This window comes from Coffea arabica, chromosome 9e (assembly GCF_036785885.1).
Source record: "Coffea arabica cultivar ET-39 chromosome 9e, Coffea Arabica ET-39 HiFi, whole genome shotgun sequence".
Classification (NCBI taxonomy): domain Eukaryota; kingdom Viridiplantae; phylum Streptophyta; class Magnoliopsida; order Gentianales; family Rubiaceae; genus Coffea; species Coffea arabica.
This window is the reverse complement of record NC_092327.1, coordinates 31,981,085-31,998,204: the sequence shown is the minus strand read 5'-3', so window position 1 is coordinate 31,998,204 and position 17,120 is coordinate 31,981,085. Positions and strand designations below refer to the sequence as shown.

Here is a 17,120-nt window from a genome sequence, read left to right as displayed (position 1 = left end):
ACGGTTTGATTTTCCTATACAATCAATTTTGTAACATCTCTTATATTTAGAGGTTAATCTTTTCATTTTATTCAAGTGTTCTCTATAAATAGAGAATAGAGGTGAGAGGTGATTGAACATCTCTCGGTAACCTTCTTGATGGTTTTGAATAGAAAAAAGAATAGTTCTCTACTTTTATTGGCTTCTCTCTATTTTATTTTACCCCACATCTTGTTATTTTATTAGTTTTATAATATTTTCCACTTTTTTAAACTCAGTCCTAACTTTGAGGCATTAATTAGCTAGGATAATGGTAAATAACCATAATCACTTTTTTTTGTTACAGAGAAAAAGAAAATTTAAATCTAAAATCTCTAAATTTTAGAATTTCAACTTTAGCTACTAAATCTAAACTTCTTCGGCTATTAAGCATAAAACACATAATTTTCATGAGGTAACTTTTACAAGTTATTAAAATTTGGATAAATCGCGCACATTGTAAATAAATTGCCTATCTATATTTTTATGCATTATTTTATAAAGAAGCCACAAAAAAATGGGAATACGTGGACTATCCTATCCCCATAATCTCAACCCCTCAATTCGTCCTTTTCCTAAAGCTCGCCTATTCAAAAAAGGAGACGGAGGGAAGCAAAGTTGAACGGAGCCACCTGTAAGTCTTCACATACTAATAGTATTTCCGGAAATGTATCTTCGTGAATGTTTGTGAATTCTATCTTTGGTCCTTTCTTGGTGAAATCTATAGGGCTTATATTGTCAATCCGAAAATCTGAAATATTTGGGACTTCGGTACGTTAAAATATATGTATGCCCTCTATCTGTTTGTTAAAATGCCTAGCCCAGAACGTCAAGTGTATGTGGCTTTTTGATTACCCTGCTGTGAGCGCGTGCCCGTGTGAGGTTGAATGGTGATGGGCCAGCTGCCGGTGAACAGAGAATAGACAGTGAGGAGTCGTTTGACATCCCACACTGCCTACTGATGCTCATACTGTGATGATGGAAAAATGAGTGGAACAAATAATATCCTTTTAATGCAGTCAAATGTCAGTTCATAGTTGCATCGTTGGTCTTGAACAGGGGAATGTCTATGTTAGTTTTTTGATGAGCATTCATAAGAAAAAAGGGATAGGGTCATGATCTTCCATCTACGGTGTACAACCCCGTGACATTACTAGATGAGATGAGCATTTACGGTGACTACTAATCAAATCATTTCTCAATTTTAGGAATTTTGTCACTAGTTGAGTATCTTCTTTTCTCCTTTTTTGGAGTTAAAACTATGCAGTGATGTTCTTGTTCAGGAAAGTCAAGAGCTAGAAAAAGAAAAAGGGGGGAGGGGGGTGTGTGCGCGCTGAAATGGGGGAAAATTCCTACAGACGTTTGAAGTAGTCTGTTTCGAGGTAGGGAGGGACAGAACATAAATATGCTAGTATGGATTTGGTGCCTAATGAGACTGGGAAGTGTCACAGAATTCAATTGGGTTATGTACCAGAATCGTACCTTAATCTTTACTTCTTAAAGAAGTCTTAAACTATATTAGGGCTATTAGTACTAGAGGAATGCATACTAGAGGAATGCTTTCCATTTGGATTGTGCTGTTATGGTGCCATACTTATATGCCTTGGAAAGATAAAAATCAAATTAGTGACTATGTAGCAGGAAGAGAGTTCTTTCAAACTGTTGTGATATACTTTTGTCCTGCTTTTGCCCACCAGGCTGTGAAGCGAGGGAGTTCTGAATTAAGGGGATAGATAAGTTAAAGGGAGAATGCAGCAATCTATCAGCAACTCGAAGGACACATTTCCCAGTAATGAGGACTCTGAATCCCAAAACAAGAAACAGGTGAAGCGGAAGCTACCCAGCGCTAGAGAGCTTGTATCTCACTATGAGTCTCAAGGCTTGGACACCCAAGAAGCCTCCTTCAAAGTTATTGAGGATCTCCAGAATGCACTTTTCAGGATGATGCTCTCTTCTTCTGGTGCTGGTAAAGGCAAAAGCAATAAACAAGGTCCCTCCTCCGATATCTCTAGAAAGCTGGACGTCATCAATGCCCGCCTTCTTCAACTTGACATGAAGGTCGACTCTAAGCCTGGCTACCCGCAAAGCCTTGCCATTGGGGTGGCCTCTGGTACCCTTCTTCAGGGCTTTGCATCTGCCGCTGCTCAGATTTGGACTGCTGTGCGTCGAGCAACTAATCCTGGTAGTGATTCACCTATCAATTAATTCCAGTTAACCCCATGGCCCTTGGTAGTGGTATAGGTAGTAGTAATTTAGTGAATTTGGTGTGAAGATGATGTATCTGTTCTTGATCTTACCTGTTGCATTTACGTTACCGTGGACTATTGTGCAACTAGATCTTCAATTCTTCATCCCCGTATTAATCCACAAGTTCTTGAATTTTATGGTATGGTCCTATTTGCCTCTTTTTTGAAACTTTCAGTTCAGTGATAGGTAGAAGTATCTTTTACAGATTGATTTATCCATTTTAATCAATGCACGCTATAAAATGATTTCATGTCTAGTAAAATGAATTAACAATTATTGAGCTGCTTTTAACCTTTTCTTTTTCAAAGAAAATAGAAACTTCTGAAATAATTTATTCTTCAAACACCAAAGCATTTTGCCTTTACTTGTCATCATCTTAAATATTCAATTACATACTTCGATAAAATTTCTTTTCAATTGTAGTCCAGTAAACGTGCAATGAACTTCCCCAATTTTACCTTTTGGTCTAAAATCGATAGGAATTGTGAATGGCTATCCATCAATTTTAGGTGTTAACGTGAAATGATGCAAAATGTTGAAAATTAAAAGTTGAGGTGATGAAATTTCTTTGCATTGAATTTATGCAAAAAAATATCCATGTTGTTGAAACTTCTTTTTTTAGGCCATCTTAACATTTATTGATTGAAGTCATGTGCATAACTAATGGTCATTGGTAATTTAAAAGAGTGAAAGTCCTAGATCTAATGAATGAATTTGGGATTAGTTTAATTTAATCTATACAATATATAAAGGGAGAACGTTATTGTGTGGTGTAAATACATCGTGTCATTTTTAAAATTTCTAATATATCCCTAAATTATAAGGGTAAATTTGTCCCAATTTATTCCAAAAAAATCTCCACAATCAACAGATAGTTGTTTGAATCAAAAAGTAATTATTTATTTAGTTATCCACTAACTACAGCTTTTTTACACAAACTCCCACGAATTCTACTCCACTTTCATCATTTTTCTATATAATTATCTAATTTGATCCATAAAGCCCATAAAAAAACTTTTATATATATTGTTAGTTTTGAATAAATGACAACTAATGTAAAATTGAACTTGAAATTCAAATTTTAAATTTGTATCATGCATCCATTGGTAATGATATTGATATATGCAGTGTCAGTGCATATAGGATTTAATCTATGGATATAGGCATTTCAAAGTCAATTTTCTTTTGCTTATAGTGGTGAACACGTAGTTAATTAGAGGAATTCAATGAGAAAATACGATGCAGATGGCTACTATTATTAATTATCTTGTGAGGAAACTAGATGAGCATGGAGAAATATTGAGGCTGTAGAACCCCAAAAAAAAATTCATACAAATATATATATAGGAGATAAATTTATACAAAACCAATATGTATGGAGAGGTAATTTACACTCATATATATATATATATATATATATATATATATATATATATATATATATATATATATATATATATATATATATATATATATATATATATATATATATTGTGGGGGAAGATGAATAATACAATAATAATATATTAATCACACGTCATAATAACAAGGCTATCAAATTTCATTCTTTGCAAATGATGACAATAATAAGACTTCTTATTTATAGACTAGATAATTTGGCAAATAAGTCTTGACAATCAGAATAAATTATCTTATAAAATATCAATTTCTAAATAATAAAACTATCATAACTTGACTAGAATAGAATTAATAGAATTACTAAAACTTTAAATTGACTAAACCATAGCTAAATAATAATACAAAAATTTCTATATTTGAACCTTGATTTAATTGATTTAATATGTAAATATTGTCTCCCTTAAATCAAGTTCTGTCTTGGATCAGTCTCACCACCATTACTATCAATAATCTCTCTTGCAAATTCTAAGATCACTCTGTACTAGTTCTTCATCTTCAAACCCTATTCTCATTGCAATAATCCACGCACTCGGATAAAACTATTTTCGGAGCATAATTTGATGTCAATTTATTCACAACTTATCACTTTGTGATTTTAATAATCACAACCCAATTGTTAGGCCTTTTCTCCGATCTTTGTCTTTACACCCACTATCAATCTGACAATTCTTCTGGAACAATCTTATGGTCCAATTTTCACCAACTAGATACCATATGACCAATCTTGTGGTCCAACTTGATCAACTGATTTCTTCACAACAATTCTTATGAAAAATATCCAAAACTAACCTCGTAGTTGGGACAATTCTTCAATGTTCAAGGCACTCCAGGATTAAATTTCTTGAACATAGGGTTCTGATACCATATTTAGAAACCAAAAAATTCTACCAAAAAGCTATAAGAGATAAATTTCATAAAATCAATGCATATGAGAAGGCAATTTATACACATATACCTATGTGTAGGAGAAAATAAATAATGCCAACAATAATATATTAATCACACATTCTAATAATAAGGCTATCAAATTTCATTTTTCTCAAGTGATGACAATAATTAGATCTCCTATTTATAGACTAAATGACTTGGTAAACAAGTTTTGACAACCACAATAAATTACTTTATGAAATATCAATTTTTATATAATAAAATTAACATAACTTGACTCAAATAGAATTACTAAAACCTTAGATTAACTAAAGCATAACTAAATAATAATATAAAAATTTCTATTTTTTAACCTTGATTTAATTGATTTAATATGCCAACAGAGGCAGCAGGGGAACAATTCTTGCTTCTTCAATGTGTCAAGGTTTTAGCATTATCTCCATCAGAAAGACAAAAATGAAGTTGACTTTGAAGAAATTAAAAAAATGCTAATGACATGTGAATTAATATCGATTTTTAGTCCCAAAAATCTAATGTCTAATATCCGTCAAATTACGAATGAGACTCCAGAGTAGAACCGTTGAGAAAACAATGACAAAAGCAAAACCAAAAAAAAAAAAAAAAAAAAGGGAGACTAGTATAGCCCATTTGGTTTTAACATTAACATTTAAAAGTCAGACCACCCATCTGGATGAGCCCCCAATTACATCGGCCCATAGTCTTTTCAGATCAGATAAACAAAGCCCAAATCACCCTCAACTTGATTTAGTTTGGAATCTTTCAAAGGAAAAAAAAAAAAAACTTTTCGAACTTCATCTCTATTAATAACATTTGTTAGGTGATGTGACCTATAACTCTCAAACCCTCACCTTTGACCCCTTTTAGGGAGTTCAACGTTATGTTTTGGATACTGTATCTATAAGTATCAATTCACCATTAGATGTATAAAAAGATATATCAGTCTTACGCTTAGATGCTTTTAGGAGTTTAAATTATTGAATAATATGATAAGAAATTATTAAATTATAATCAGATATGAATATGGCATCCAAAATATGATTCAACTTCCCTTGACTTTCTCCTTGTTTATAGGAGACACAACTTTTTAATATTTGGAGTCCTCTCTATTTCCTAAAAATTTTAAAATGTGAGTTTAAATAGAAAAAGTGATTAAACATAGGAGAAGTCATTTGATTGATATCATGAGTACTTGTCGCACCTATCATGAGTACTTGTCGCACCTGCCCAACCTAGGGTAGCTCAAGTGATCCGTTGCTCCTCATTAAGATTTAAGATATGGCAGCCACGGTTCGAGTCCCAGGGTTAATGTATTCAGAAGGAATGGACCTCTCCTCTCGCGTCGCAGGGGATTAGTCGGGCCGAAAGTTAGGACACCCCTATGTCGACAAAAAAAAAAAAAAAGAGAGTACTTGTCACACCTTATTTTTGGTTTTTTCCCCATCTCTAGACCACTGTGTCTCATTGGCTAAGCTCAAATAAATAGTCTTAATGTCCTTAAATTAGAATTTCAAAATGATTAAAAAAAGAATTTAATAATGATTGGGGTTGGCAGAATCTTATTTCAAAGTTTTTCACGGTTTGGCGACTTATGTTTGAGTAATTAAACGGAAACCGGACGCAACAATTGAGTCAAAAAGTTTTATTGTTGGGCAGCTCAGCTACCACTGGTGGTAGTTGAATATATGAATCTAAAAATCTGAAAATAACAAAAATTGACTTACACGTGGAATCAAATCCAATTTTCACGGAATAAAATAAAGTAGAAATCATTCACTAATTACAATATTTAACACATAGTTTATCAAGAAATAAAAAATTCATTTAAAAATTTCTTTCTTTCATGTGGCATCTCCTTGCCCATACATGTCCACTTCTCTTAATTGCGTTTCGTCACTTTCGTGATAAGCATCTAAAGAGTGGCATATTTTTTTCTTTGGAAGGAGAAATAGAGTATTAATTGTGGATCGACTCAATCTTTGTATTCAACTTCAAACTAAGTTGTTCTGTTTTGTAACCAACGACCAATTAGAAGAAATTGAAAGGTTTTCTAGAAAGTGAAGATTCTGCCATTACTAAATTGGGTATCTGTAATTGTGTGAGGTAGAGTTGTTTCACCATGATTTATGTATTGAAACTTTTGTAAATCTGATTGTAGAATCATATTCAATGGTTTGAACAGATTTCTAATTGAGTCATTTATTTTTCAAGATTCATTGTAATCTACGAATTTGTGGTTATTTTCAATGAATTGCAGATGACTATAATCAGTCTCCAAGGTATGGCATTGTTCTTGTGCAAAACCAGGAAAAGGAAAGCAATATTAGCACCAAAAAGAAGCAAAATAAAAAGAAAAAGAAAGAAAGTAAAACTTAAGCTAGACAACCGGTAGCTATAGTGCCTGCAAGTTTAAAACCTACAAATGTGTGTAAAGCTACTGTTGTTCTTTAGTGTAACAGTTTAATTTGAATTAATGCCATTTTACCATCTTAGAGAAATATTATGATTTTTGACATATTTCACCATTTCTAACACTAACACAACAATTTTCGTGAGCCAAAGGAACAGAAGGGCTAAAAAGAAATAAAAATATAATTTTCCGAGATGCGTAGATCAAGGGATAAACATTTTCAAAATAAATCTTATGTACACAGACAGTGTATATACACTGTCACTATTGAATCTATGATATATGTGTAAAAATTAAATTTCAAATTCAAATTTTGCATAAGTGTTATTCATGCAACGTTGATAGTGTATATATTGTCAGTGTAGAAAAGATTAGGACTCTATTTGGATTAACTATTTTTGGGGGTGTTTTTCAAAAATTTTACTGTAGCTATATATATGAAAAACTTTTACTGTAGATGTTTTTTGGATTATTTTTAGAGATATTTTTAAAATATATTTTTGAGTATTTTTATAATTTACAATTTTTTTGGAATTTTTGTTTTAAAATTTTACACGACCCACCACCACTCCCGCCGTTTTCCTCCCCCTCTCTCCTTTCTCTTCCTCTCCTCCCTCCCCTCCTTCCTCCCAACCCCAAACCCCTCTTCCGCTCGTGAGTGGTGGCTGCGACTTTAGCCACCACTCTAACCACGACCGTCTTGGTAGCAGCTTTTGGTCACGATCAGATTTGATCGTGATTAGGAAGGTTACGGTTAGTGGAGGGGAAGGAAATTGGGGGGCGAGAAAAGGGAAAGAAGAAAGGAGGAAGGAGAAAGAGAGAGAGGAGGAGAAAAAAAGGAGAGAGAGAGAGAGAGAGGGTCATAGGTGTGAGGTGGTGGCAGTAAGGTGGTGGCGGTGGTGGTGGAGAGTGATGGGTAGTGGTGCATTTTTTTTGTATATTTGGAGTTATTTTTTATATATTGTATGGATATGGTGTTTTTGAAATTATTTTTATTTGTATATTACTGTAATATTGTATATGAAAAACTTGTTTTTAAAAAATTAAGGAATCCAAACTGAGCTTAGGACTTTTACATTCATATGTTTTTGCACTTGTCAAGATTGTAGATGATGAATACAACTACTCAGAGATGTCCGAGCCCAGTTGTACCTCGGGTGGGCTCCCGTTCTACTTCCTAGGCCTGTCAACGGGTCGAATCCGGGTCGGAATTCATTATTCCGGACCCGGTCCGTTTACCCAACGAGTCTTCTACTCTATGTTCCGGACTCGGATCCGACGAGTCTATCTGGATCCAGGTCCAGGTCTACCCGAAAAATGGTTAAAACCTATTTTACAACAAAATTAAAAACGAAGCCTGTTTTAACAAGAATTAAAAACAAAATGAAAGATTAAAGGAGTGGTTAAAAGAACAAGATGAAAAAGGAGTGGTTAAACTTAATCCCACAAGACAAGATGAAAGAGCCTCTTTAATCATTTTATTTGCGTATGTCGGGAATGTGTAAGATATGGAACAACTTTTGAGTAAGCCACCTTGATGATAGAGAGGTGCGGCTTGGTCAGTTGGTCAGCAATGGATCTCTAGGAGGTGCGGCTTGGATTGCTCAGCAATGGATCACCTCGGCTTGGTCAATCGTCAGTTCGTCCAGTGGAGATGGAGCTGTCAGCCATGGAAGAGCAAAAGAGAAGTAAAAAACTAAAGATTGAAGAGAGTAAAGAGAGACTGAGAGTGAGAGGAGAAGTGCGGCGGCTAAAGAGAAAAAAGTGCATTAGGGTTTGGATGATTAGTTGTTTGGGTTTTGGGGTATAGAAGTAAATTTGGGGTATATTATTGGTATATATTATATATATATATCTCTATTTTTATATCCGGATACGGGCCGGAATGCTATATTCCGTATCCGACTTGTTTTTTTGTTTGAAAAAACGAATCCGGATCCGGGTCCAAGTAACGGAATTATATCTCTACCCAAACCCGTAAAAAATTGATGGATCTGGGTCAGATCCGGGTCTAGACCCGGACCGTTGACAGGCCTATTACTCCCTACGTCCGCGTCTCACATTGTGTAGAAGAGAAGCTTGATTTGACCGTAAGTAGGGACATGTGCTCTATGAGAATTTTAGAGCGAGTAGTTCATCAATTATTGTTCATCATCTTTCTTTTATAGATATCCTCATTTACCTTCATCGGTTTCTCATTCGATCTCTCAAATTCCTAATCTATTTATACCATCGTTAACTTGATTGTCGGAGATACACCTATGGACTTAGCCCTAATCCTCTCAGTTTTTGTTGCAGGTCAACAAATCTTCTGAATACTTAATGAGTCTAAGCTCGTACAAAGATAAAATTAAGTATTTACTCATTGTATTCCGTTAATTTCAGTACAAATAAGTAGACGGTGGGAGTTAGTAGAGGAAATTATTCTAGAGAAGTCAAATATAGTATTTCCATTTATAATTAAAACCCTAAGCAAGCTAGAGTGACCTCCAAAATGAGTCTTGTGAAGATATTGAGGTTAATTCTATTTTGCACTCTGATTTTGAGTGCCTAAAGTATAAAATAGAATGTTTTATTATCTAAAGTATAAAATTCATCTTATTTAAATACAATCATCGAGATTTTTTCCTTCTTCTCTCTAGAATTATTTCCTCCTCCTTCTCTTTGGATCTTTTCCAGTCAAGTTCTTCTCTATTTCTCTCATCGGAGAGAGACCAAATTTGATCTTTTTTCATGGAAGGGATTCCTCTCTCTAGTTCTTAATTTCTCTTGTTTGAATAAATTCTCTCTTAGGATTTTTCTACTGAGATATCTTCTCTTTTAGGATCTGCTTGTGAGAGTTTCTCCTTTTCTAAATTGTTATAGTGAGAGTTTTATTCTGTTTTGAGTTTTTCCTTGCGAGAGTTTTTTTTTGTTATTTTTTATAAAATTTGAGATTTTGTAGATCTAAGATCTAGTTTTTCAGATTTACAATTTCTCTATTATTGTTTATCTAAATTTCTCTTTGGATTTGAACAAGTTTTTAATCAGATTTGATTGTCAAAAGATATGCACAAATTTTATATTTTAGAGACTAAAATAGTAGAGATTTTATACTTTAAAAATTAAAATGGAACAGATGTTATACTTTATGGGGACTAAAGTGTTCCACTTTAAAACTTAAAAATCAAAGTGGAATTCAAGCATAGTTAAATAGTGTAAAGTGCAATTAACCCAAGATCCTGTGTATATATGATACAGATACAGCCACTAACCAGTTGCATCTTGAGTCATAAATCAGACGTTATTCTTTTTGACAGGTGCCGAGCATGTACAATAATAATAATAAAACCTAACTACCACCTAAAGCAGTCAGTAATCAATTCTAGTACTGGAGCAGGGACCCTAGGTGTGCAATGGGTTACTTGATTCACCCTATTCCCGAAGAGTTTGCTTAATCCGATATACCAGAATTAATTATCTGACTAAATTCACTAACTAGTAGACAGTGGCAAGCAGGGTTGTCTCCTCAGGGACTGGGGAGAAATTTGTTTCCTTTCGAATCAAGATAAATGGGGGGCTTTAGGATTAAATGCTAATGAACTAAATAAATCAAATGCGAAAAATAATCAATTGACAAAAATAATTGGGAAAACTCTAGCCAATGGTACACTTCAGAAATGATTCATGCACTGATCATCGATTCACAGATAATTCCAATATTTATTAATAGATTGGTTATAACTGTCATACACGCGATAAACAACCAGTTTTTTCTTACTTATTCTATAGTCAAGGTATGACCGTTAACTATTTCTCTAACACGGAAACAATCTTAAGTATGACCATAGGATTTAATTTCTGGTTTGCATTAAGATTTAGAAAAGCCCAATCCTAACTAACAAACACGTTACAACGGTTTGTTTAAGTTAGATCATATGTTTTCCTGACATAAATCCAATTACGCTAGTTGTTACCGGGACGGAGGTAATTGAACAATTACGGATTCAACTACCTCCAATTAGCAAAATAGCCTACGTGAATAATTAAATATTGCACACTATTCAATTATACACAAAAGTTATAACAATTAAAAGTAGAAAATATATAAATACCAATAAATAGAGGAAACAGTTAACATAATTTAGATCTCATAGTACTTGCCAAACCAAATCGTCAGTTGTCCCCTTGACTAGAAAACAAGATTAGGTACTCTCTATTGAGAGTAACTCATGCAATTCCATTGAAGGAAATTGCGTCAATGTTTTACAATAGAAGAACTACTCCCAGGAGTCGAGAGCCAAACGGCTACCGTCCTCCTTTTCTTATTCTCTGGCCAAGTAGTAATCACGCGGGATCCACCTTTTGCTCTTCCTATTTTCTAGCTTTCTAAAACACATCGAACTTCCTCCCTCACAATCCGTAGTAATTGATTCCAAAAAAATCTCCTACTATAGGAAAACTAACTTCCTAAAAGATAGGTATTCAAGCGCTTAAAAGTCTCCTAAACCAATCCAATTACTAATTAGAAACTTGGCAGATAATATCATCTTCCAGTTATGATGACGGCTCCCACTTGGATTAGGATACTGCCCTGCATAGAATCTCGTTCACTCCGGACTTGATTGATGTCTTCTCACGCATCCACACCTACTTGGAGGAAAATCTTCTAAAAATTGCTATTTCTGCACTTCCTTTCTCTAATTGGCTAAACATCCCCTAAACAAAAAATTCAAACAAAATATGTCCATTAATGCAATATCCAATCTAATAAGAAAAGGAAATTTAACAAAATTAATGCTAAATTAGCATTCTATCACTTTTGCAACAGTCAATGGTTGAACTTGCCATCATTCTTTTCTTCTCGATTGCTTGCTACGTTTTAGAAGTCATCAATTTTTAGAAAAGAGCAGCGATCAAATTTCTTACAAGCAGCCTAATACTAAGTCTAACCGTTCCGTGAAGCATTATATGTGACCTCATATTCTCCTCATCAAGTCATCCTTTCGTTAGCATAGCAATGTGGAGTGTGTCTAGAAGTTTGCACATTCAAGCAAGCAAAGGAAAAGAAATACATAAAAAAGGGGAAAAAATGGATAGATGGACTCAAAGTTTTTCATGGTCAAAATTTTTTTTTTCTAGAGTCTCTGAATTTTAAGCTTAAGAATTATACAAGTTTGTGTAAATGGCATTTATTATGCATAAGTTAGATTGTTTTCTCTTTTTTTCTGCCTAAAACTTCAAGCCTTACAAGGGGAGGGAAAAAGGGAGAATTAAAGAGTCGAACTAAAGACCTCAAGGTCACTTGGCCAATATTTCTACTAGTAAAATTGGGTCTTGTGGACAAAAATAATTTTCTAGCACAGAATTGGTGGGTTTTAAGAAGCTGAGAGAGGGAGTGGAAATTTAGACCCAAGATTTCTAAATTTCGAGACTTTCAACCTTGTCCATTAAACTAAAACCTTCTTGACCAATTAGGTGCATTCGTTTGGCTGGCATGCAATTATTTGAGGTTGTCTGTTCTATCAAGAAACTTCTTGAGATGAGATGCTTATAATTGTCAAAGTACCTTTGCATATGCATATTAGTCAAAATATTTGTTAACTCTTCTACTGAGAGCTAACTATTACACAATCTAAAACCTTGAAGCCCCTTTTTTTCTTTGTTGATACAACATCATAAAAGAATACCTTGTTGATAAAACATCATAAACGAATGCTACCGATCTGAAAAATTGATTAAGAAAATACATTTTGAAGCTCCAAACATAGTAGTCAAATACTACCAATTTGAAAAAATGATTAAAAAAATTACAATGTGAAACTCCAAACATAGTACTCAAGGATAAAAACACTGTAGCACTGCTAACATGTGTACATGTTTCAGCTGCCACTGCCTTCTTATTAGCTATTTCAAATTTTGATATTATGGTAAGATCTAACAAGATAGACTTAAGAAATCTCATATTTGACTAGGGGTGTAAATTAACCAAACTACTCCACTCGGTCTCTTGAGTAGCGCAGTCAAGGATCAACTTGAATTCAATGTTGATCAAGTTTGAATTGAGTTCAAACTACTTCATAAGGTAATCGAGTCAAATTCGAGTAGAAAAACCAACTATCTCTATCTATCGAGTCAAATTCGATCTATCTCTGTCTATCTATTACAGTACAAAAAATCCACATAATTGCCAACTGAGGATGATCACCTCGGCCTTTGGATAGACCGAGATTATACCACCTCGTCCTCAATACAGACCGAGATGTCCTCGGGCTATAACTCCTTCCTTTGACCTCAGTTATATCTCAGGTCTACGTCACGGAAGACCTCCGTACTTTAGGTGTGTCATCCTGGCTCCACGCGGATGATGTCAACTTGCCTGACACCACCCTGAAGGCTATTGCTTTACCTGAAAAAGCTACTGATGCTCTTAATGGCTACTGCACAGGACTACTCGTCAGCATGTCCAGACTGCTACAGTGTCAGAGTTAGACCTCCAGGTGCGGAACAGAGCCGTAATGGTCAGTACGTGGGTCCCGCTAGCATAAGCCTACCGTCCTATCCTCCACTCCTGCCCTATAAATACCCCCGACACCTGTTGGGGTGGTCGAGGTGAGCAGCGATGTGAACGCGGCCAGGGAATGCTACCTCGCCACCATGCAGGCTGCGGTCACTCCCTGAACTAAATCAAAGGCTGAGGGGAAGAGGCCAACTGTCATTTCCATAGGTAGCATTGATCCTCAGACGACCGGAAATCCTGGCAGGCTTGAGCCCGGAGACGAGGTGGAGGAGGTGACTCTGGACGAGGTGAGGCCCCTCACCCCTCAAAGAAGAAATGATCAACCTGATAAAGGACCATCGAGACGTTTTCACATGGTTCGCCGATAAAGTGGTCGGAGTGCCCCCGAGCTCATGATTCACCAATTCAATGTCAACCCACAGGTCCATCCTGTGAGACAAAAGCGTAGGCACTTCGACCCTGAACGAAACAGGGCCATCACCGAAGAGGTCGACAAGCTCTTGCCTGCTAAGATGGTCCACGAAGTCCAGTACCCCACCTGGTTGTCCAACCCCGTCATGGTTAAAAAGGACACCGGTGGGTGGAGAATGTGTGTGGATTTCACCGACCTTAATAAAGCCTACCTCAAAGATTGTTACCCGTTGCCGAGAATCGACGCTCTCGTTGACTCGGCAATGGGGCATGAGGCCCTCTATTTTCTAAACGCGTTCAAAGGGTACCACCAGATAGGAATGAGCGAGGAGGACTAGGAAAAGATGGCGTTTTACACTGACCGAGGTGTCTACTGCTACACGATGCCGTTCGGATTGAAGAACGCCTGGGCGACCTACCAAAGGCTGGTCAACCGCTTGTTCAAGGATCAGATCGGCTGCAATGTGAAGGCCTACGTGGATGACATTCTCTTGAAAAGCCAAACTACTTTGGCCTTCCTGTCCGACTTGAGGAAGGTGTTTGGTATTCTATGAGATTTCCGGATGATGCTGAACCCGAAGAAATGCGTCTTCGGTGTCACTTCGAGGAAATTCTTGGGATACTTGGTATCTCGCCGAGGTATCGAAGCAAACCCTGATAAAATAAAGGCTATCCAAGACATGTCCCCACCTCGAAATGTTTGAGAAGTCCAGAGGCTAAACAGCCGTCTGGCCGCTTTGAGCTGTTTCCTATCTCAATCTGCTAAGAAGGCTCTTCCGTTCTTCAAGGTGTTGAAGAGAGCTGATCAGTTTGCCTGGACCGAGGAGTGCTAGCAGGCCTTCGACTAGATGAAAGAGTATTTGCACCGCCTTCCTAACCTCGCTTCACCCCGATCGGAAGAAAGATTATCCCTGTACCTCTCCGCGGCTGACGAGGCTGTTAGCGCGGTGCTCATCCGAGATGAGGGTACTCAAGTGCCCGTCTACTATGTCAGCCGGGTTCTACGCTGGCCCGAGACTCGATACACCCAAGTAGAGAAACTCGTCCTGGGGTTGGTTCATGCAGCGCGACGGTTGAAACCCTATTTTCTCGCTCATCATGTATCCTTGAGGACAGATCAACCAATTCGGCAGATATTGGTGCGTCTCGAGGCTTTCGGACGCCTTACCAAGTGGGCTGTCGAGTTAGGGGAGTATGATCTGTCGTACGAACCCCGCATAGCCATTAAGGCTTAAGCACTAGTAGATTTTCTGGCCGAGTTCACATTCTCAGCGAGCTAAGATGCCACCACAGATATGTCCGAGACATAATATTGGACATTGTATGTGGACGGGTCTTCTAACAGTGATGGCAGTGGAGCAAGATTGCTCCTGGAAGACCCCCATGGAGAGTTATGTTCATATGCCCTCCGCTTTGACTTCTTTGCAACCAATAACAAGGCCGAGTATGTGGCTTTGATTGCGGGACTTCGACTAGCCCGCAAACTCGATTCTCGACGGATCCAAGTCTACAGTGACTCTCAACTCGTGGTATGCCAAGTGCTTGGCGAATACGAAACTAAGGAAGAGACCATGCAGCGGTATCTTTCTAAAGTTCACCAACTCGATGCATACTTCGAGTCATTTCAAATTCAAAGAATACCTCGGTCACAAAATAGGCGAGCCGACGCCTTGTCCCGATTGGCGTCCACTTCCTTTTCGGCTCTCAACAAGATGGTTCTTGTAGAAATAGTGACCGAACCCGGATACCTAGAGGAAGTGGCCTGCCCTGTGTATTCAGAGGACACCTGGATGAGCTCTCTCATACCGTTTTTGAGCCAAGGGATCTTCTCTGAGGACAGAGTTGAGGCCTGGAGACTACATCGTAAGGCAGCCCGCTACACCCTCCGGGACGGCGAGCTGTACAAATGGTCCTATCATGACCCATGGCTGCGATGCATTACTTTCGAGGAAGGACACCGTATCCTTCAAGAAATACACGAAAGCCTGTGTGGGGCCCACGTCGGCCACAGGGTGTTGGCAAAAAAGACTTTACTCCTCGGGTACTTCTGGCCTACTATCCGGCAAGACGCTCAAGACCTCGTTCTTGGTTGTCCTTCCTACTAGGTCCATGTCCCCGAACAACACCTGCCCGCAAATCTCATGGTCCCTATTGCCTCACCCTGGCCGTTTGAACAGTGGGAGACGGACATTATCGGTCCCTTCCCTAAAGTTGTCGGAGGTTATAATTTTCTTGTGACCGCTGTGGACTACTTTTCCAAATGGGTCGAGGTCAAGCCTCTAAGAACCTTTACGGGGCCGGCGGTCCAGAAGTTTTTCTGAAAATGTATAGTTTGCCGCTTCGACATATCTCGGGTGATTATTTTGGATAATAGGAAGTAGTTCGTTGAGAATCCATTTAAAGGTTGGTGTGATACGAAATATGGGCCGCTTATGGGCCATGTTTTGGGCTGCAAGAGATTGAATCTTTTAGTAATAGTTAGTAGTTTATTTTCTAGATTTCTATTTTATTTGCTAGGAATAAATTCGGTCCAAGACCTCATGTTGAGTTGGATCCGATTTATAGAGTCTAGGCTCACTATAACTTAAGTTGGTTAATTAGTTTTTATTGGGTTATGTTGGGCCAGCTTAAAGCTTTCATTGGATCGATTATAAGCTGACCATTAGATAGTGGATTTGAGTAGTGGAATCGGGCCAAAGGCCTAGCCTAGCCGAGTTCGGGTTTTCAAGTCACTTTAGGTTTTCAAGTTGTAAGGCTATATATAGCCTAGGTTTTCATTCATTAAGGAAAATTCAGATTTTATAAAATATTCGTGAGTTTATTCACTCTCTCTTGCCTCAAGAGAATTTTCTTTGAATACTTGAGAATCAATCTCAAGCTGTTCATTGAACTTATCAATCAAGTAGTCTCCTTGATTGTGGCGTTCTTCTATCTATACTTTTGGTTCACTAAATTTGCTAGTCGTGGGTTAAGGAATCTCCTTAGTTCGTGGCTCGTGATTCTAGAAGGGTCAAAGTTCCGCAAACCCACTCAACTTGGTGTTCGTCTAGATCCGTCGCACGTCAGTTGGTATCCAGAGCCAGTCGACGACATCAAGTATATCCCGTTGAGTTTGTTCGTAAGCTTTCTAGTCAATTTTATTTTGCAATTCTGGTCGTGTCTTCCTTTGTGTCAAGTCCGGTCATTATTACAAAAAAAAAAAAATTTCTG

The 17,120-nt window shown here is 37.2% G+C and overlaps 1 protein-coding gene across 1 annotated transcript; it reads left to right on the top strand.

Annotated features, from left to right (window-relative positions):
* The first annotated feature begins 528 nt into the window (after window positions 1-528).
* On the top strand, window positions 529-2,407 carry LOC113709687 (uncharacterized). Its single transcript, XM_027232524.2, has 2 exons — window positions 529-652; window positions 1,716-2,407. Exon 2 carries the CDS (start codon window positions 1,768-1,770, stop codon window positions 2,221-2,223), a length of 456 nt encoding a protein of 151 aa, XP_027088325.1. The 5' UTR covers window positions 529-652; window positions 1,716-1,767; the 3' UTR covers window positions 2,224-2,407.
* The last annotated feature ends 14,713 nt before the right edge of the window (window positions 2,408-17,120 follow it).